General features: G+C 42.3%; 1 protein-coding gene and 1 non-coding gene across 2 annotated transcripts in view; both read left to right on the top strand.

The window, feature by feature from the left end:
* The window catches only part of SLC30A5 (solute carrier family 30 member 5), a 62,552-nt gene extending 44,957 nt beyond the window's left edge, over positions 1-17,595 (top strand). The window contains exons 12-16 of the mRNA XM_040339837.1: positions 782-911; positions 2,169-2,406; positions 8,456-8,682; positions 10,754-10,882; positions 16,989-17,595. Of these exons, the coding sequence (XP_040195771.1) occupies positions 782-911; positions 2,169-2,406; positions 8,456-8,682; positions 10,754-10,882; positions 16,989-17,159 (895 nt within the window). The 3' untranslated portion in view covers positions 17,160-17,595. The remainder of the gene's footprint in view (positions 1-781; positions 912-2,168; positions 2,407-8,455; positions 8,683-10,753; positions 10,883-16,988) is intronic.
* On the top strand, positions 13,344-13,475 carry LOC120925396. The gene has a single exon (XR_005746671.1). It is a non-coding gene; the product is annotated as a small nucleolar RNA SNORA31 (small nucleolar RNA).
* Positions 17,596-21,093: the final 3,498 nt, after the last annotated feature.

Genomic DNA, 21,093 nt, shown 5'->3' with positions numbered 1-21,093 from the left:
GCTTATTCTTTTTTTAAATTGTATTTTGTAGCTGTTTACCCAGAGTTTTAATACGTACCTTAGCAGATTTTCCAAAAGAGGAACTCAGAATTTTTCTGTTCTTAAAATAATTGTTAATGCTAAATTTTTTTCTTTTTTTTGCAAACATTTTTATACTTGCCTTCTCTGTGCAATGATTTTGCACAGGGCACCCCCATCCTTCTTCTTGGTTTCCTTGCCGGAGCTCCTGGCTCCCCATGGGCTGTGATAAATAGCAGTGAGAGCCAATAGCCTCCTGCCCACAGATCCCCCACAACCACTGGCCATCAACATGGGGACAAGGTGCTTTCGGGTGGATGGGGCAGAGCATGTTGAGGACATGTAGCCTGGTATGGTTCAGGAGGGGGAGGGCGCTTTCTCGTCCATCCCCCCCCTTTCCTAACCTGGCCTTCATAAGTGGCTGGTATGGATTTTTTTAAACTTTGGTGTGGTGTTCCCGTTAAAATCCATACTAGAACCATACTTGTAAATTGCTTCCCGGTCTGCTTCATAGCAACCAACTATTTGTCAAAAAACACCCTGGGGGAAATTATCTCTTGCTTTTTTATTCTCTGGTCCGTTTGTCAATTGGGCTTTTTATGCAATATTTAACCGCACATTTTTTTTTTTTTTTTTTTTTTTATTTGCCCCTTTCTGTTGAGATGGCTGCTCATAACCTCAGTGAATATTGTGTCTGTACACAATGATGTAGCAGAATGATGAGAAAAATCAGTGATGTTGTTTTTGGCGTATGTAATTTTAGGTTTGGCCGCGTGGAAATATTGTCAGGATTCATTAACGGGCTGTTTCTGATGGTGATAGCATTCTTTGTGTTTATTGAGGCTGTAGCAAGAATCTTTGATCCTCCAGACATCAATACAGATATGTTAACAGTAAGTATTACTTAAAAACTTAATCATAATAGATTTGTGCATCTCACCAAGAATAACAAGTGGTGAGACATCCGCTCAAATTTTGAGTTGTCACCATAGCATTGACATCTTTCTAACTCTGCCAATGTGTGTGGGTGGGGTTGGCGGTGACACACGGATCGTCCTTTAAAATCCATGTGATAATAAGCAGTTGTGGTAGTAAGCTCTGCTCATTACTGGCATTTGGGAAACTCTCCCATCTCGATCATCATAAGCCGAGCTTGATGTAGCTGGCCACGGAGAGAATAGTCTGTCCATCCTAAATCTGTAATTGCTGTCTAAGGGCTTGCTTACACCATTTGCAGTTAATGCATTTTTAAATACAGTACAAACACTCAGAAAAATATATTTCAGTGAGTCTAGCTTACACCACTGCGGTACTTTCAATGTGCATAAACAAATTTAAGTACAGCTGCTGAAAATTGTCAAAACTTTGGATTGCGAGCATAATTCATTCCAGAAACATGCTTGTAATCCAAAGCACTATTATGTCAAAGTACATTTTCCCATAAGAAATAATGGAAACTCAGATGATTCGTTGCACAACCATTTATTCATAAGTCCTTCAGTCTATAGTCCATAAAAAGGTGTGATAGGTTGTGTAACCATAAAATGTCCATCCACAAAGCAGGAGCTACAGAGTGTAAAAGAGGAGAGAGGCATCTGTGGTAAAGCTGTCCACATGGAGGGTTCACCACTGTCAGTCTGCAACCATGACCGGGAAGACTACCCTGCAGTAGAGCGATCTGAAAGCGAGGCTTGAAGTGCTCGTGGAGTGCAGTATGGAAGGGATGGCGTTGATGGTGGTGAGGAGAATGGTCTATCTGAACAGCTTTACTCCAGATGCCTGCATACTTAGATGTGCCTCTTTTAATTATAAACCATGTGAGTTGCTCAATGTTGTACCTTACATTAAATGTAACCATATTGCTACACTTAGAGGTGCCTCTCTTCTCTTTTATACTCAATTCTGACACAACGCTACACTTATATCCAGACATCACTTGTATATCAAGTCAGAATTTATTTAAAAATTTAGCTTGTCTTGCAAAACGCTCTCAAACCAAGGTTTTACTGTAAATAAAATGCCACCTCTTGTTTTGCTTACTTATTAAGAGTAGAAAGCCAGTGGCATGTCATGTTCATTGATATTTTTTTCATAAATTGTCCCGTTATTTTCACTATTTTTATTTATTTTATTTTTTTCTTGTCTTGCAGCCAGTTTCGGTTGGGGGTCTGTTGGTCAACCTTGTTGGTATCTGTGCCTTTAGCCACGCCCACTCCCATGGGGGATCAAAAGGTGGATGTTCCTCTCATGATTCACATGCCCACTCTCACCATGGCCACGGACACAGTCATGGGCATGGACACGGGCATTCACATGGTGATCATGGGCATACTCACAATCATGGGCATTCTCATGGATCTGGTGGAGGCATGAATGCCAATATGCGTGGTAGGTATATGGCCAAGGAAGCACTGAGCACTTTTCAAATAGTAGGACACAAATGTCATTTTTGCATATAAAGTATTCCTGGATACTTGAGCCAAGTTTATTGTCTCAGACGATTCTTAAGATCTGGAAGTTTTCGTAAACTTAAAGGAGTTTAGATTAGGGTGGCACAGATATCGGTACTGATACCCAGTATTTGCACAAGTACACACCAATACCTTGGCGTTGCCATTTGAGCCCATACAAAATTAATGGACTCCAATTGCACTGCAAAGAATTGCATGTGATTTTTAACAGGAATGCGATTTCTGTCAAAATCACGCATGCTTCCCTGCACTGCTCCAGTGTGAACCCAGTGTAGAAAGACAGGGAAGCGCCATCTAAGTGCAGCAATGGGCAAAAAGTTTATAAAAAAATCTTATCACAACTCGCATGAAAAGTACATATCTGTAATATGCCAAATCTGCACAGTAAGGATTTGTACACACGGTCGATCCAAACCGATGAGAATGGTCCGACGGACCGTTTTCATTGGTTCACCGCTGAAGTGGCCTGACGGCCTGATATGCGTACACACCATCATTCCAAAAAACGATCGGGTCAGAACGCAGTGACGTCAAACACACAACGTGCTGAATAAAACGAAGTTCAATGCTTCCAAGCATGCGTCGACTTGATTCTGAGCATGCGCGAGTTTTGAACCGATGCTTTCTGTACTAACCATCGGTTTGGACCGATCGGGCAGCAGTCCATCGGTTCGGTTTTGAAGCATGTTTTAAAATTTTGGACCGAAGGAAAACAGACCGATGGGCTATACACACGGTCAGTTTGGACCGATGAAACTGAACCTTGGTCCATTCTCATCGGTTTTGTCCGACCGTGTGTACGCGGCCTAAGTGTCCGTCGATGATGGAAAACCATGGGGACTTGCGGTGCTCACAGGGCTGGAGGAGGTGTTGGAAGTTCTGGGACCCCTGTAAACCAGCTAGGAGCGCATACGTGGCTATAGGGCGGAAGTGATGTCAGCTTGGGGGCGGACCGCCTGTACATCTCCTCAAGCCCTGAGAGCACCCTGGGAGCACTGCAAGCGGCCGTGGTTTTCCATCATTGGCAGGTCCCACGGGACACTATGACTGTGTAGATTTGGATTTGACATATTACATAATATGTACTTTTAACATGTTAGTTGTTATAAAAAATTTTTTAATAAACTGTTTGCCCATTGCTGCACTGAGATGGCGCTTTCCTGTCCTTACACAGGAGCAGTGGGGAAACCGCATGTGGTTCGGGCAGGAATCGCACTGCATTCCTGTTCAAATCGAATGAGATTCCTTGCAGTGCAATTGGAGCCCATTCATTTTTGTATGGGTTCATATCGCACCGCAAAGGTTTCACTACTTGCTATTGGAGAGTACTTGAATGAAAGTATTGGTACTCAAACTAGAGCTGCACGATTCTGGGCAAAATGAGAATCGCGATTCTTTTGCTTAGACCAGGCATGTCCAAAGTCCGGCCCACGGGCCAATTATGGCCCCCCTGGTGATTTGGATATATATATTGTTTGTGGCCTCCTGTTTACTTAGCAGTGTGTGTAATAGAAAGTCCAGTCTCCTGGGATGCCATTGGATGACTGTTCTGTCTATCATAGGAGGCGGGACTTTGTATTAAAGAGGTAACCGAATAAACAAGAGATTCTCCTGTAATCTGTTGGAACTCATCCCCCCCCCCCCATCCCCTCTGAGGCTGCAGATGGGCATCAATCAGGCTGCAATCATGGCACATGTAAGGCTGCATTCATGGCGATGGTAAGCCTGTGCGTTTTATACGCTCATAAATACAGTATATCCAATTAACACACCCAAGCTCATCCTTAGTCCTTCGTTGGGGCCACAAAAGAGATATATACAGTATATCCACATATTACGCCCAAGCTCATCTCTTCACCACACACAGCCACAAAAGCAAGAGAATTCTTGTTGGGCCGTGTAGTAGTTGCTCGAACGAAACACACTTAGACTGAAACAAAGAATGTCAGGCAAAGTGGTCGGCCCTCACACATGTTCACTTCATTAAATCTTCATTAAATCTCTTTGAAAAAAAGTTTGGACACCCCTGGCTTAGACTAAAGATCACGATTCTCAAAAACTGAATGCCAGAAACCCCCCCCCCAAATAAATTAATAGACCTGTGATACATCTGAAAATATGAGTGTATAAAAAAACAGACCAGTGATATGTCTATAATGTTAAAGACCATATAACTACTATGAAAAAAGCAGAATCAAACTTTGATTTTGTTTTTTTTATAGGAGTTATATGGTCTTTAACATTATAGACATATCACTGGTCTGTTTTTTTATACATCAGAAGCAGTACAGCCGGCAACCACTGGGTGGCGCATGGATACACACTACAGTTGTACAGAACTGTGAGAGAAGCCTAGGAATCCATCCAGTGGCGCAGGCTGCTGACGTCGGTTCCGATATCGGCGCTGTGACGAGACCCCTTCTCGCCCAGGTCCTGCTCTCCCGACACTCCTCTGCTACCAGTGAGTCAGCTTGCAGATTGCAACGTCTGATGGTCCAGTCATCCAAGGTTCCGGGATCCGAATTACAGCTATCTGCCATTCGGACCCATTAAGAACAAACACCAGGCAGGCTGTATGTAAGTTCAAACAGGACTCTTTATTTTCAAGTACACAGCACACTTTTATACAGAATTTTGGAACATCCCACTCCCAACAACCGCTTTCCTATTGGTCAATTGTAAAGTATATGCAGTCTTCACTCAAGTCCTCCTTGACCATGCAAATGAGGACTTGAAATTGTCAACAGGGATTGGTCCAATAGCTTGGATAGAAAGACTTGTGTATTGAGACAGAAGCCCCAGGGGGTAATCAATGTACACAATAACCCAGTCTACTTAATTACTACCTCTGAGAGGTTACATTGCTTCAGACAATCGAATGCTAATTCAATACAGCTGACAGGAGGCTTCTGACCTTTAGAACAATACAAAGTCCCTTAGTGTAAACACATACATCTTCAACCACACATAATAGATTCAATTAACCTTCCATCCCTAATTCTAGCCAGACGGACTGACTCCGACACCCGCTCTTAACCTGCAGAACACAATAAAAGGTATTTCGCAAGCTGGTTCCACTTAGCATTTCAAAAGCCTTGCATTGAATGTCCCTCTCCTGTGTAACAGATGTCAAGTAGAAACACTTTAATATCTCAAGGTCCATGACAGGCGCCATTTGCGTTCCTCGCTGGTTACGTGGAACGGGCAGTGAGAGAAGAAAATTGCGGGTCATCCAGCCTGAAGATCGAGGGGGGGGGGGTAAATCGAGATTGTGATCTTATTACGATTAATCGTGCAGCTCTAACTCAAACCAGTACTTTAAACGAAAATGCAGCTTACCAATCATTAGATGTGGTGGCTGCATTTGTTTTTTGGGGGGAGTGTTGGGGTTTCTAAATCTACTAGTAAATCTAACAAATTGAAGCACCCCTGTCAGTAGTAAATGGTTTGTCTAAACCCAGTAACTACTACATGTGCAGGACAGCCTGTTCTTTTAAAAAACGATAGACTTGCCATATCACCATGTGAAAGTAAAAGAAAGCCTATCAAAAGAAAACTAATGCAGCCAGAGTTGGTAAACTGCAATATGATGTTTGCTTTTGGGTTTAATACCGACTTAACATACAGGTGCATCTCAATTTTTTTTAATATCCTCAAAAAGTTTATTTATTTCAGTAATTCAATTCAAAAACTGAAACTCCTATATTATATAGATTCATTACACACAGGGTGATATATTTCAAGCATTTTTCTTTTATTTATATCTCAGAAAATTATTATATTGCATAAGACCAATAAAAAAAAAAAAAAATGTAATACAGAAATGTTGGCTTGCTGAAAAGTATGTCCATGTACAGTATAGTATGTACTCAATACTTGGCCGGGGCTCCTTTTGCATGAATTACTGCATCAATGTAGCGTGGCATGGAGACGATCAGCCTGTGGCACTGCTGAGGTGTTAACGTAGCCCAGGTTGCTTTGATAGCGGTCTTCAGCTCGTCTGCATTGTTGGGTCTCGTGTCTCTCATCTTCCTCTTGACAGTACCCCCCAAATTTTCTATGGGGTTTAGATCAGGCAAGTTTGCTGGCCAATCAAGCACAGTGATACCATGATCATTAAACCAGGTTTTGGTACTTTTGGCAGTGTGGGCAGGTGCCAAGTCCTGCTGGGAAATGAAATCAACATCTCCATAAAGCAGGTCAGCAGAGGGAAGCATGAAGTGCTCTAAAATTTCATGGTTGACGGCTGCGCTGACTTTGGACTTAATAAAACACAGTGGACCAATATCGGCAGATGGCATGGCTCCCAAAATCATCATTGATTGTGACTGTGGAAATTTCACACTGGACCTCATGCTGCTTGGATTCTGTGCCTCTCCGCTCTTCCCCCAGACTCTGGGACCTTGATTTCCAAATGAAATGCAAAATGTACTTTCATCTGAAAAGAGGACTTTTGGACCACTGAGCAACAGAACAGTCCAGTTCAGTCCAGTCTTTTTTCTCATTGGCTCAGGTATGATGCTGTCTCTGGTTAAGGAATGCAACAGTTGTAGCCCATGTCCTGGATAGGTCTGTGTGTGGTGGCTCTTGAAGCACTGACACCTGCCGTAGTCCACTCCTTGTGAATCTCCCCCAAATTCTTGAATGGTCTTTGCTTCACAATCCTCTCAAGGCTGTGCTTATCTCTTTTGCTTGTGCACCTTTTTTTACCACACTTTTTCCTTCTACTCAACTTTCCATTAATATGCTTGGATACAGCACTCTGTGAACAGCCAGCTTCTTTAGCAATGACCTTTTGTGACTTACCCTCCTTGTGGAGAGTGTCAATGACTGTCTCCTAGACAACTGTCAAGTCAGCAGTCTTCCCCTGTGATCGTGTAACCCACTGAACCAGACTGAGAGACCATTTAAAGGCTCAGGAAACCTTTAAAAGTGTTTTGAGTCAAAGGAGAAGTCCAGCCTGAGCTTGTTTTGTTGGACTTCTTATATGAGTCACACGAGTGCAATTAGTTTTGCACTCCTGTGACCCATTTTCAGCAGAGAGCGGTGTGAAGTCCACTCTCTGCTGACCTCACACAGATCAGTCAAGTCACAGCGTCATGCCAACTCTGGATGTCTGGATCCGCCAGGTGCCCCTCCACAGCTTAGTGCTCCAGAGAGCTGCTGATTGACAGGCAGTCGGTGGTGTTCGATCGCTCAGTTCTCAGTGCAGAGATGGCGGGAGACAGATGCCGCATCAATCCGATGCTGCATCCATCTAGGTAAGTATAATGGGGGGGGGAGCCCCCCAACCCACTACAATATTGAACTTTTTCACAATATTCAAATTTTCTGAATATTGGGTTTTCACTAGCTGTGAGCCATAATCATCAAAATAATAAAAAAAAAATGCTGGAAGTCTCACTCTGTGTAATGAATCTATATAATATGAGTTTCACTTTTTGAATTGAATTACTGAAATAAATGAACTTTGTGATGGATATTCTATTATTTTTTTAGATGCACATGTAGGTGAACTGTTTTACCTGCTAATGAATTCGTAAGTCAATTCAGCCAAATGATCCAGGTACCTCCTGCCTCTGTCTGACCACACAGCGTAGTCCCAGAGCTCCCTGCAGAGTACACCACATTTAGGATGTATAGCCCGGTCCTGGACACAATCTGTTTTTTGATTGGACGATGAAGGGGCACACTGATGTGGTGCTCTCTCGCTGTGCAACACAGACCGCCTCCAGTCTGAATGCTGTACTGTACATCAGTAAGATCAGTCTTTCATGTCTGGGTCAGAGAATACAGATGACACTCTGTAAAATGCTATGCACAGCAAGGGGTGGAAGGAGACCTTTCAATGAAATGTATACATACAGTGCATGCAAAATTACTGATGCCAACTTGGAAATCCAATATAAAAGTGTCTTTGATTACAGTTTCTTATTGATTATGTAACCTCTTGTTTTGCCACCCAGGTGTGTTCCTCCATGTACTGGCTGACACTCTAGGCAGCGTCGGTGTGATAGTCTCCACCATTCTGATTCGGCAGTTTGGCTGGCTCATTGCTGATCCTCTCTGCTCACTCTTTATTGCTATTCTGATATTCGGAAGTGTCCTCCCTCTGCTGAAAGATGCCTGCGAGGTGATCCTCCTTCGAATCCCTCCAGAAATAGAGAAGGGAATAAACATTGCCCTGGAGAAGGTGAGACTGGATGGAGCTCTGGGGGCGTGGGATGGAGGGGAATCTGAGAGATACTGGCTTGCTATTATAGCAGCTGGCCTGTGCTGAACTAATGAGAAAGTAGAGCTGGACACTTATCATTAGGGTTTGCACTGGTATGCGTATCAGAGCCGATACTAAGCATTTTCACGAGTAAATGCTCCTATACTTCAAACCGATACCTTTGCAGTGGGATTTGAGCCCATTCAAAATGAAAACCCCACTGCCAAGAATCGCACGCGAATGTGATTCCTGTACAAATCGCATGCGCTTTCCCCTCTCCACTCCAGTGTGAGCCCAGGCTTGTCATAGTGTCTTCAGCCTGGGTTTACAACAGGAGCGGTGGGGGAAACAGAATATGATCGGACAGTAATCGCACCGCATTCCTTTTCAAATGCCATGCAATTATTTGCAGTGTGATTTGAGCCCATTCATTTTGTATGGGCTCAAATCGCACTGCAAAGGTATTGGTACTCGCTGTAAAAAAAATTATTGGTGCAACCTTACTTATCATTGAGGTCACCCATTTAATTTTATTTCTAAAGGGGTTTTTATATTTCGGCTAACTCCACACAGCTGGTAGTCAATGTTTTGCTATTCTGAGAAACGTCTCAAATTGGATGAAAGAAGAACTGTTTTTATACCTCCGACCCCATTTCATTTCCCCACATACACTGGAAGAACCAATAGGAAAAGATCATTTGTTAAGGACAACAGCTGTATGAATTCATACTGCTAGATGAGGCTTAGCGCCTCATCCATTCAGTCCATTGCACAGATGTGTCTGGAACTTCTGGTCCCCATCAGACGGGTCGCATTTAAAGTGGAGGTTCACCCTAAAAAACAAGTTCCTACCATGCCATCCAGCATACTAGCGTGAGCTACAGTATGCCTTATTTTTATCTTTTTGCGCCGTACTCACAGTTTATTCCATTAGTTTAGTTTCAGACTCCCCACGGGGAGTAGGCGTTCCTATGAAGAGGGGAACATGATTGACGGCCGGCTATGGCGTGTCACGCTTCCCGAAAATAGCCAGAGTAGGACTCGGCTCTTCACGGCGCTATACGGCGCCTGCGCACAGACTAGGAGCTGACTGCGCAGGCGCCGTGAAGAGCCGAGTCCTACTCCGGCTATTTTCGGGAAGCGTGACGCGCCATAGCCGGCCGTCAATCATGTTCCACTCTTCATAGGAACGCCTTCTGAAACGTAACTAATGGATTAAACTGTGAGTACGGCGCAAAAAAAATAAATAAAGGCATACTGTAGCTCACGCTATTATGCTGGATGGCATGGTAGAGAAAAAATATTTTTTTTTTAGGGTGAACCCCCGCTTTAAGTGCAACACACATGTGCACAGTGTTCTGGGGTGAAGGCGGCACATAGAAAAACACTACTTTCTATGTGCTCAGTGACCTGTGTTGATCAGTACAGAAGAATGCAGGTCACATGGTGTGAACGAGCCCTCTCTCCCCTCTGGCTGACATCAGTACTTTTCTGGATCCTGAGAGAAACCCACATCTGGACAACCAATAGGAACTGTCCACACCACGCAGGTAGTGACATGGACACCCAAAACAGGACCCATGCAGGTATAAAAGAGAAGTATTTGGTGCTTTTGTGTCACGTGACTGCTGCTTATTGTAAGTAAAAGTGAATTTAGATTTTTTTTTTTTTTTAGGGGGATTTCATTTAATCCTGGGGATTTGTTTTTTTGCGTTCCCATGGACTTTTATAGGAGAAAAGCTATTCTGATGCTGACAATAATAAGCCCATCGGCACTGGGCCTTACTGTGAAATAACTTTTCATACAGTTGACCACTAGAGGGTGCTAGGGTGCTGCAGAAACTGTATGAATGTTCATGGTTATTGCACAAGAAGTTTGCTGCTTTTATACTAATTGGCTGTGTGCAATCCATGCAAGTTTTGCATGTATTTTAAAAACATATTTTCATATTTGTATGCTGCACATGTCTTATCTGCAAAATGGCAAACAGCAGAAATGCTGATTGTAGTATCCATAGTAAATCAAAAAAGGACTTCTCTCCCTTTTTAGATATCGAAGATCGATGGTCTTATATCTTATCGGGATCCTCATTTTTGGCGTCACTCCGCTGCGATTATTGGAGGGACTATACATGTACAAGTGATGTCTGACGTTGTAGAGCAGAGGATCATCCAACAGGTAAAGCACCATGGTCATTGGGTGGTGATCACACTTTGGCATGCAATGTTTTCTTTCCTCCCTGTGCACATAAACGTGCATCGTTTTATTTTATTGGTGTGCTAGCTGATAACCTCTTCCTAACACGATCTCCAGGTCTTTTACTGCTAAAGTACTTCTTATGGGGCCCACTTTGTAGAACAGTGGTATGGCCTAAGTATTCTGTAATATTAAAGGGGTTGTAAAGGAAAAAAAAAATTTTCAGAATAAGCATCCTTTACCTGCAGACATTACTCTTTTCACTTCCTCATTGTTCGTTTTTGCTCAGAAGTTGCTCTATTTCTTCTCTGTTCTGTTCACTTCCTGCTTGTCTGATTGTTACTCACCACCGTGAAGGGAGGCTTTACTGCGGTGGTCAGTGATGTGCTCACCCCCTCCTGGGAACTACATCTGTGTGGCAGGACGCTCTCTACTTGTTGGAGACTTCAAGGAGGTGTGAATTACTGGGCGTGCCGCAATGCATACTGGGAAATGTAGTTCTTACATGAATGAACGATGCAAACCAGGAAGTGAATAAGAGAACAGAAACTAGAACGCCGGAGGTGATATAGATGAAGGAATTTAATAGGTATTTACTCGTTTTTTTACCAGAATCATTACACTATTCTGTCTGTCTACCTTGCAGACATTAGTTTTAGGCAGTTTTTTGTTTCCTTTTACAACTCCTTTAAGCACAGTGCTTCTGCCTTTTCAGTAGTGTCCTTGCAGAGGTGTCACTCCATGGAGCAGGGTTTTTGGTAGCACTACCGTCTAGAATTGGGAAATTATTTTCCCGATTCCCCTGCATTTAATTCTATGCTAGCCATTACATATACTCTATTTATTTTTGTCTAGATGTGAATGTGTCAGATTCTTCTGTTTTTCATGCTTTTATATACAGTGTGTGCACAATTATTAATCAAGTTGTATTTTTGAGGGTTATTTTAATTTTTAAACAATTACAGTGCTCTCATTCAATCCAAAATGTCAATAAACCTCAAACCTGAATATTCAAAGTAAAAGTGTGTGCACAGTTATTGTAGAATTATTATGCAACTAAATGGGAAAATGTTGCCATTTCACTTGTTTGTTTTTATCTGGTAAAGTGAGAATAATGAACAAAAAACGAAATGTACTCATTTAATTATCTATTTTAAAAATGGGTGACCACCCTTCTTTTCAATAACAGTCATAAGCCTTTTATTCATGGAGTCTGTCAGTTTCTTGATCTGTAGACAATCGACTTTTTGTGCAGCAGCAACCACCACAGCCTCCCAGACACTGCTCAGAGAGGTGTACTATTTCCCTTCACCGTAAATCTCCTGTTTAAGAAGAACCCACAAGTTCTCCATAGGGTTTAGGTCAGGTGAGGAAGGGGGCCATGTCTTTATTCATCTTAAACCACTTTAGGACCCCTTCACGCCGATATACGTCGGCAGAATGGCACGACTGGACACAAGCACGTACCTGTAGTCCTCTTTAGGAGCCCAGCCGTGACCGCACCCGCGGACCTGATCGCCGCCGGTGTCCTGCGATCGGTTCACAGGAGCTGAATAACGGGGAGAGGTGAGTGTAAACACACCTTCCCCGTTCTTCATTGTGGCAATGTCAGTGATCGTCTGTCCCCTGATATAGGGAAAGACAATCACTGACGTTACACATCCAGCACCGCCCCCCTTCAGTTAGAAACACATATGAGGTCACACTTAACCCTTGCAGTGCTCCCTAGTGGTTAACTCCTAAACTGCAATTGTCATTTTCACAGTAACAGTGCATTTTTATAGCACGTTTCGCTGTGAAAATGACAATGGTCCCAAAAATGTGTCAAAATTGCCCGATGTGTCCGCCATAATGTTGCAGTCACGAAAAAAATCGATGATTGCCGCCATTAGTAGTAAAAAAAAAAAAATTATTAATAAAAATGCCATAAAACTATCCCCTATTTTGTAAACGCTACAAATTTTGCACAAACCAATCGATAAACGCTTATTGCCACCAAAAGAAGGCTCTATTTGTGGGGGAAAAAAAGGACGCCAATTTTGTTTAGGAGCCACGTCGCACGACCGCGCAATTGTCAGTTAAAGCGATGCGGTGCCGAATCGCAAAAAGGAGCAAGGTCCTTAACCTGCATAATGGTCCATGTCTTAAGTGGTTAAGGCCTTTACGGGCTAACCACGCAGTAGTGTACTTTGATTCATGCGATTGAGCATTGCCCTGCATAAATGTCAGTCTTCTTGAAAGATGCAGACTTTTCCCTGTACCACTGCTTGAAGAAAGTGTCTTCTAAAAACTGGCAGTAGGTTTGGGCATTGATTTTGATTTCATCTTCAACCCAAAAAGGTCCAGTGGAACTCTGTGCCCGTTGCTGATCTAGCCACAGGCCCATTCATCTGGTCCCTCAAGTCACTCATCAGTCCATAAAACCTTTAAAAAAATCTGTCTTTTGCATCTCTTGATAGACCATAAGCTGCATTCTATTGCCTTATGGTTTGCACTAAGATGCTATAGAAACCTCCTTGCGCTTTCTGTTTGGCAGACTCTGTTGCTTGAGCAGTTTGAATAGAGGAGTACACTACACTTTACCAGTTTTGTGGTCCTATGGAATTTGTTGTGTTATATCAACCTGGGAGCTGGTGTAATTATTAGCATTGTTTAATTTTTTTTTTTATCTAGAAAAAATAAAAATCTGTCTTCAGATATTTCTTGGCCCAGTCTTGACATGTCAACCCTTGTGCTGTTCAGTGGTGGTTGTGTTTCAGTCTTCCTTACCTTGGCAGTGTCTCTGATCACTGAACACCTTATACTTCTGGGCACTCCAGGTAGGTTGCAGTTCTGGAATATGACAGCACTGGAGGAAAATGGGTTCCTGGTAGCTTCACGTTTTGATTCTTCTCAAATCTTTGGCAGATAATTGGCGTATTTATTTTTCTCAACACTTCTTGTAACCCTGTTGACTATTTGCAACACAATGTTTGATGGTTCTGTGATCACACCCCAGAATCTTATGCCGCGTAAACACGATCATTTTTCAGCATGAAAAAAATGTTGTTTTTCAGCATGTGGAAAAAACTATGTTTTCCCAACTTCATCATTAAAACGACGTTGCCCACACACCATCGTTTTTAAAAAATGATCTAGCAAAGCGCGGTGACGTACACCACGTATGACGGCACTATAAAGGGGAAGCTCCATTTGCCTTTGGGCTGCTTTAGCCGATTCCGTGTTAGTAAAAGACGATTTGCGCTTTTCTGTCTGTTACAGCGTGATGAATGTGTTTACTCCATTATGAACGGTAGTTTTACCAGAACGAGTGCTCCCATCTCATAACTTGCTTCTGAGCATGCGCAGCTTTGTAACGTCGTTTTAGCCCACACACGATCATTTTTTGCAACCCGAAAAACGACATAGTTTAAAACGACGTTAAAAAATGCAGCATGTTCGGAAAAAATAATTCTCGTTTTTCAGAACCTGAATAATGATGTGAAACCCACACAGGATCATTTAAAATTACGTTTTTTAAAAACTATGTTTTTTTCATGCCGAAAAATTATCGTGTGTACGCGGCATAAGACTTTTTAGGAGTGCTGCATCCCTCTGAAAGACTTTTTACTATTTTTGACTTTTCAGAGTTGGTTAAATCGCTCTTTTGGACCATTTTTCCTGGGGAAAATAAGTTGCCTAATAATTATGCACACCTTGATAAAGGGTGTTGATCTCCTTAGGCCACACCCTCCCTCATTACACAAAAACAAATCACCTGATATATATATATATTAAAAATTGGATATTTATTGGAGAAAAGACATAAAAATCATTAAAAAGCATAAATAAATAACAAGAAAGGGCTATTCCTAAGAATGCCTAACAACGCTGGAAAAATAGCATAACACAACACCTATAACCTAGGGATACAGTGAATAAATAAGAGTGGAGAATTAACAACCACTTCCTACTAATAATTGTAAAACGGCACTTATGGTTTGCAGAAGGTGATGTGTCATGTGAAGCTCAGCCCGACATGTTGCGAAATAAACGCTTCTTCAGGAGCTTTAAGCGGTTCTACAAAGTAATAATAACACAGGTTTTACAAATCAAAAACACACCAAAAATAAACAATTAAAATTATTATCAGTCTTGCCTTTAACATGTCTGGGCATTGCTGCACAGCCCAAAAATACCTGGTCCAACCAGAGAGGCCGGGAAAAACAAAGGAGGGGGAGAGAACAAACCCATTCTAGATGCATTACATTAGTGTTGGTATCAGCAATCATAATAGTGCCCAAAGATTTTAGTGTAAATAATATAGATGACTTACATTCCAAACATGGAAAATGAGAAAGGAAAGGAGTACGGGCAGAGAATGTAACCGTAATCAAAATTGCCGATAGGTACTTGGAAGGTAATCCTTTTCTTGCTCCAAAGAGAACCAGTTCTGTATATAGAAAAACCCCTTTATTAGTAAGATGGCTAATATGGCCAGTCAGGAGAAAAGACCATAACATAAAATAAAACAGAGGATGAACAGGATCATAATACTGGAGCCAAAAAACACACACACACACACACACACAACCGATGGATGCTCACCAAATAATCAAAGGACTCTGGTAGAGATCCTTAATTGGAATATTACCCAGAAGTCTGATACTGGAAGAAGTGCATTCAAAAGACCTGCTCACTAATGGATGCTGCTAATATTGGGGTTCATGGAGTAAGGATGGACCTTTGCATCAGTAAGAGGAATATAGCATAGACTTCTCCAAAAACTGCATCTTTAATATATATACGCCTCCAAAGTCCATCATCTGCCATATAGTTTTTTTTCAAATTTGAGTTATCGGGACATGGCACTGTATACTCCTGAGGCCCTGTACACACGATCGGACAAAACCGATGAAAACGGACTGAAGTTCAGTTTCATCGGTCCAAACCGACCGTGTGTGGGCCCCATCCTTCGGTCGAAAAATGTAGAACTTGCTTTAAATTTGAACCGATGGACTCCTAACCGATAGGTCAAAACCGACGGTTAGTACGCATAAGCATCGGTTTAAAACCCGCGCATGCTCAGAATCAAGCTTGGAAGCATTGAACTTCATTTTTCTCAGCACGTTGTTGTGTTTTATGTCACCGCATTGGACTCGATCGTTTTTTAAACCGATGGTGTGTAGGCACATCAGACCATCAGTCAGCTTCATCGGTTAACCGATGAGAACGGTCCTTCGGATGGACTGACGGTGTGTACAGGGCCTTAAATTCACATCCACAGCCCCACTCTGTGATGATCTGATTTGTTATTTCAAATCACCTGATATGCTTTAAAGGGGTTGTATAGGTTCGTTATGTTTGTTATTAAAAAAAAAAAAAGTTATACTTTTCCTCCACTGTGCAGTTCGTTTTCCACAGAGTGGCCCCAATCTTGCTGGGGTCCCACAGCGGCTGTCTCAGCTCCTCCCCGCTAAAGCTAACCCCCTCTGGGAAGCTCTTTCCCGAGGGGGTCAGTTGGCAAGCGCACTCCTGTGTCATACAGACGCTCCCGTCATTGGATGTGATTGACAGCAGTGGGAGCCAATAGATGCACTGCTATCAATCTATCCAATCAACGGCCAGACTCAGTGGAGAAGAGGACGCCAGGGGACACACACAGCAGGTGAATGGACTCCGGTAAGTAAAATGGGGGCGGGGCTTGGAGTTGGACAATATGCATAAAAATTTGGATTTGGTCAAAATACTCGCTTGCCTAATAATTGTGCGCACAATGTATTACTGGGTTACGGTGCAAGTATGTGATATATTAACATTCATGATATGAAGACCTGGGTCTACCCCAGACACCAGTGAAAACCTTTTCATTTGTGTTGCAGACGTAGTTCATTGTTTGGGTATTCCATATTGACTCATAAGTGGCCTTGTTTTTATGGGGTCGGATGTGTTTGTTTTTGCCTATTCTTTTTTTTAATTTGTACACTTTTTTGATATTTGTTGTGCAATGGCTCACTTTAGGTATTTTTTTCCCCTTTGTTTTGGTTGTGCACAACCTTTTATATTGAGTTTTTACTATTGCCATAACCTTTGCCTGTTTGTGTGTTAGGTAACCGCAATGCTGAAAGACGCTGGAGTCAATAACCTTTCCATCCAGGTGGAGAAAGAGGCCTACTTCCAACATATGTCCGGCCTCAGCACCGGGTTTCAAGAAGTCTTGGTCATGACACAACAGATGGACACCATAAAATATTACAAGGATGGGACGTATATCATGTGACTGGCCCCTTCCCACTCAGTATTCTTCCTGTGTTTGTCAAGGGAAACTTTCAGACTTGAACTTCAGTGTACAGAAATGAAACGTGTATAAATCTGGATTTTATACTTCGCCTATATTCTTATCTTTATTGAGACTGAATCAAGATGTTTTTATACATTGTTATATAATGACTTCTGCCATTTAGTTCTTTACTGGGATCTGGAACACAGAGGAGGTACTCTATTTTGTGCTATCAGATATAAATACTGTTCATGGTCTGAATGGAATAGCAGGACAATAATCTATCATTCCTTTTTAATTTTTTTTTTTTTTTTCTCCAGACATTGAATTTGTTCCCAATTGTGCAAAACAGAACAGATCTTTTGAATATAATTGTAATGGATGGGGACATTTTATGTATTTAAAATTTGAGTCTAATATATGTTGCATTCTCTTACTTCTCTTGATTTGCTTTGGGCTTTCTGATAGGTATTGGTGAATTAATTTTCTTATAAAAATCCTAGGGTTGGCCCAACTGTCCCGTCTACAAAAATTGAACAGTTAAATTCTGGGTGAAGAAAATACTACTCCTGTGAAGTCACAGGCATGTGTACACCCGTAGTCCATGAATGGGTTGTGTCTTTAAGTGGTTGGAGACGCCAAGTACTGCGTACAGGCAGACCACGCATGTCTATGTGAATGCAGCCGCTGTTCGGACACAGTCCTCCCAACTGCGTTCCAATTGACATAAACTGTCTGTCTGCACATGATACCTGGCGGCTCCAGCTGCTCAAACTGGAACTTCTATATATATATATATATATATATATATTTTTTTTTTTTTTTTTAAATACATGTCTTCAGTTACTTCCTGGTTTTCATGCCTAGGCAAATGATGTCCTACATCCCAGAAGTCTTGAGGAGGGGCTTTTTCAGCTAAGAACATCCTCCTGCCTTCAAGCCTGGGCTAAGGGCAGGAAGTAAATGCTACATGAATCATCTGCCCTCACTCAAGATGGCTGCAGCCAGAAATGTCCTGGTGTGGCAGGGGGGTGTTTTTCAAGGTGATTTCTCACCAAAATAAAGCATGGAGACATGGCTGGATGGGGGAGTTTGCTGTGAATATAAAAAAATTATTAAACAGCGTTTTTTGTTTGTGCTGCTCAGATGCAGTGTAGTTCTGTTTTTTAAAGACCTGGCCCATTCGTGTACTTGTCAGTGTACCGTGAGGGAAAAAAGTAATTTGATCCCCTGCTGATTCTGTACATTTGCCCACTGACAAAGAAATGATCAGTCTATAATTTTAATGGTAGGTTTATTTTAACAGTGAGAGACAGATAAACAAAAAAAAATCCAGAAAAACGCATTTCAAAAAAGTTATAAATTGATTTGCATTTTAATGAGTGAAATAAGTATTTGACCCCTTCGCAAAACATGACTTGGTAGTTGGAGGCAAAACCCTTGTTGACAATCACAGAGGTCAGACGTTTTTTGTAGTTGGCCACCAGGTTTGCACACATCTCAGGAGGGATTTTCTCCCACTCCTCTTTGCAGATCCTCTCCAGGTTATTAAGGTTTCGAGGCTGATATTTGGTAACTCGAACCTGCAGCTCCCTCCACATATTTTCTATGGGATTAAGGTCTGGAGACTGGCTTGGTCACTCCAGGACTCCATGTGCTTCTTCTTGAGCCACTCCTTTGTTGCTTCGGCTGTGTGTTTTGGGTCATTGTCATGCTGGAATACCTACCCATGACCCATTCTCAATGCCCTGGCTGAGGGAAGGAGGTTCTCGCCCAAGATTTGACGGTAAATGGCTCCGTCCATCGTCCCTTTTGATGTGGTTGTCCTGATCCATTAGCAGATAAATGCCCCCAAAGCATAATGTTTCCACCTCCATATTTGATGGTGTTTTTGGGGTCATGGGCAGCATTCCTCCTCCAAACACAGCAAATTGAATTGATGCCAAAGAGCTCTAATTGGTCCCATCTGATCACAACAGTTCTCCTCTGAATCATTCAGATGTTCATTAGCAAACTTCAGACAGGCCTGTACATGTGCTTTCTTGAGCAGGGGGGCCTTGGGGGAGCAACAGGATTTCATTTTTTCCACAATGTAGTGTGCTACCAATTATTTTCTTGGTGACTATGGTCCCAGCTGCCTTAAGATCATTGACAGGATTCTTCTGTGTAGTTCTGGGCTGATTCTTCACTGTTCTCATGATCATTGAAACTCCACAAGGTGAGATCTTACATGGAGCCCCAGACCGAGGGAGAGCGACAGTTTGTGTTTCTTCCATTTGCGAATAATAGCACCAACTGTTGTCACTCTCTCACCAAGCTGCTTGGCAATGGCCTATTAGCCCATTTCAGCCTTGTGTGAGGTCTACAATCTTTTCCTTGACATCCTAGGACAGCGCTTTGGTCTTGGCCATGGTGGAGAGATTGGAATCCGATTGCTTCTGTGGTAAGGTGTTTTTTATACAGGTAACAAGCTGAGATTAGAAGCTGTCCCTCTGAGAGTGCTCCTAATCTCAGCTTGTTACCTGTATACTAGATACCTGGAAGCCAGAAATCTTGCTGATAGGGGATCAAATACTTATTTCACTCATTAACCACTTAAGACCTGGACCATTATGCAGGTAAAGGACCTGGCCAGTTTTTGCGATTCGGCACTGCGTCGCTTTAACTGACAATTGCGTGGTTGCGCGACGTGGCTCCCAAACAAAATTTGACGTCCTTTTTTTCCCACAAATAGAGCTTTCTTTTGATGGTATTTGATCACTTCTGTGGTTTTTATTTTTTGCGCTATAATCAAAAATAGAGCGACAATTTTGAAAAAAATTCAATATTTTTTTTTTGCTATAATAAATATCCCCAAAAAAGATATAAAAAAAACATTATTTTTTCCTCAGTGTAGGCCGATACGTATTCTTCTTCTACCTATTTTTGGTAAAAAAAAATCGCAAAAAACGTTTATCGATTGGTTTGTGCAACATTTATAGCGTTTACAAAATAGGGGTAGTTTTATGGCATTTTTATTAATATATATTTTTTTTTTTTACTACTAATGGCGGCGATCAGCGATTATTTTTTTTATTTTATTTTTTCCCGTGACTGCAACATTATGGCGGACACATCTGACAATTTTGACACATTTTTGGGACCATTGTCATTTTCGCAGCGAAAAGTGCTATAAAAATGCACTGGTTACTGTGAAAATTACAATTGCAGTTTAGGAGTTGACCACTAGGGGGGCGCTAAAGGGGTTAAGTGTGACCGCATATGTGTTTCTAACTGTAGGGGGGCAGAGCTGGACGTGTGACGTCAGTGATCGTTGTTCCCTATATCAGGGAACAGACTATCACTGAAATTGCCACAGAGAAGAACGGGGAAGGTGTGTTTACACACACCTCTCCCCGTTCTTGAGCTCCTGTGACCGATCGCGGGACACCTGCGGCGATCTGGTCCGCGGGCCCTTCGGCCGTGGTCACGAAGCGCGTGCACGCGACCCACGGCTGGGCTCTTAAAGGCGACGTACCTGTACGTGCCTGTGCCCAGCCGTGCCATTCTGCCGACGTATATTGGCATTGGGCCGTCCTTAAGTGGTTAAAATGCAGATCATTTTATATCTTTTTTTGAAATGTGTTTTTCTGGATATTTTTGTTCTGTCTCTTCGCTGTTAAAACCCACCATTAAAATTATAGACTGATCATTTATTTGTCAGTGGGAAAATGTACAAAATCAGTAGGGGATCACATACTTTTTTGTCCCTCACTGGAAGTGCTCATGTAAGCATGTGCAGCAAAGTCTGCCCAGCCAGAAGGACTACTCTTCTGTGTGTGGAAGTCGGTGCATGTCATCCACCTGTTGAAAGGTGCCTGTGTTGTATTGTGTTATGCAGGAGAAAGGTTGCCCGCATTGCATTCAAGGTGACCTGGGTTTTGAGACCTTCTAC

Source organism: Rana temporaria, chromosome 1 (genome assembly GCF_905171775.1).
Source record: "Rana temporaria chromosome 1, aRanTem1.1, whole genome shotgun sequence".
NCBI lineage: Eukaryota > Metazoa > Chordata > Amphibia > Anura > Ranidae > Rana > Rana temporaria.
The sequence above is the reverse complement of the archived record's forward strand: the minus strand, read 5'-3'. Positions and strand labels throughout refer to the sequence as shown.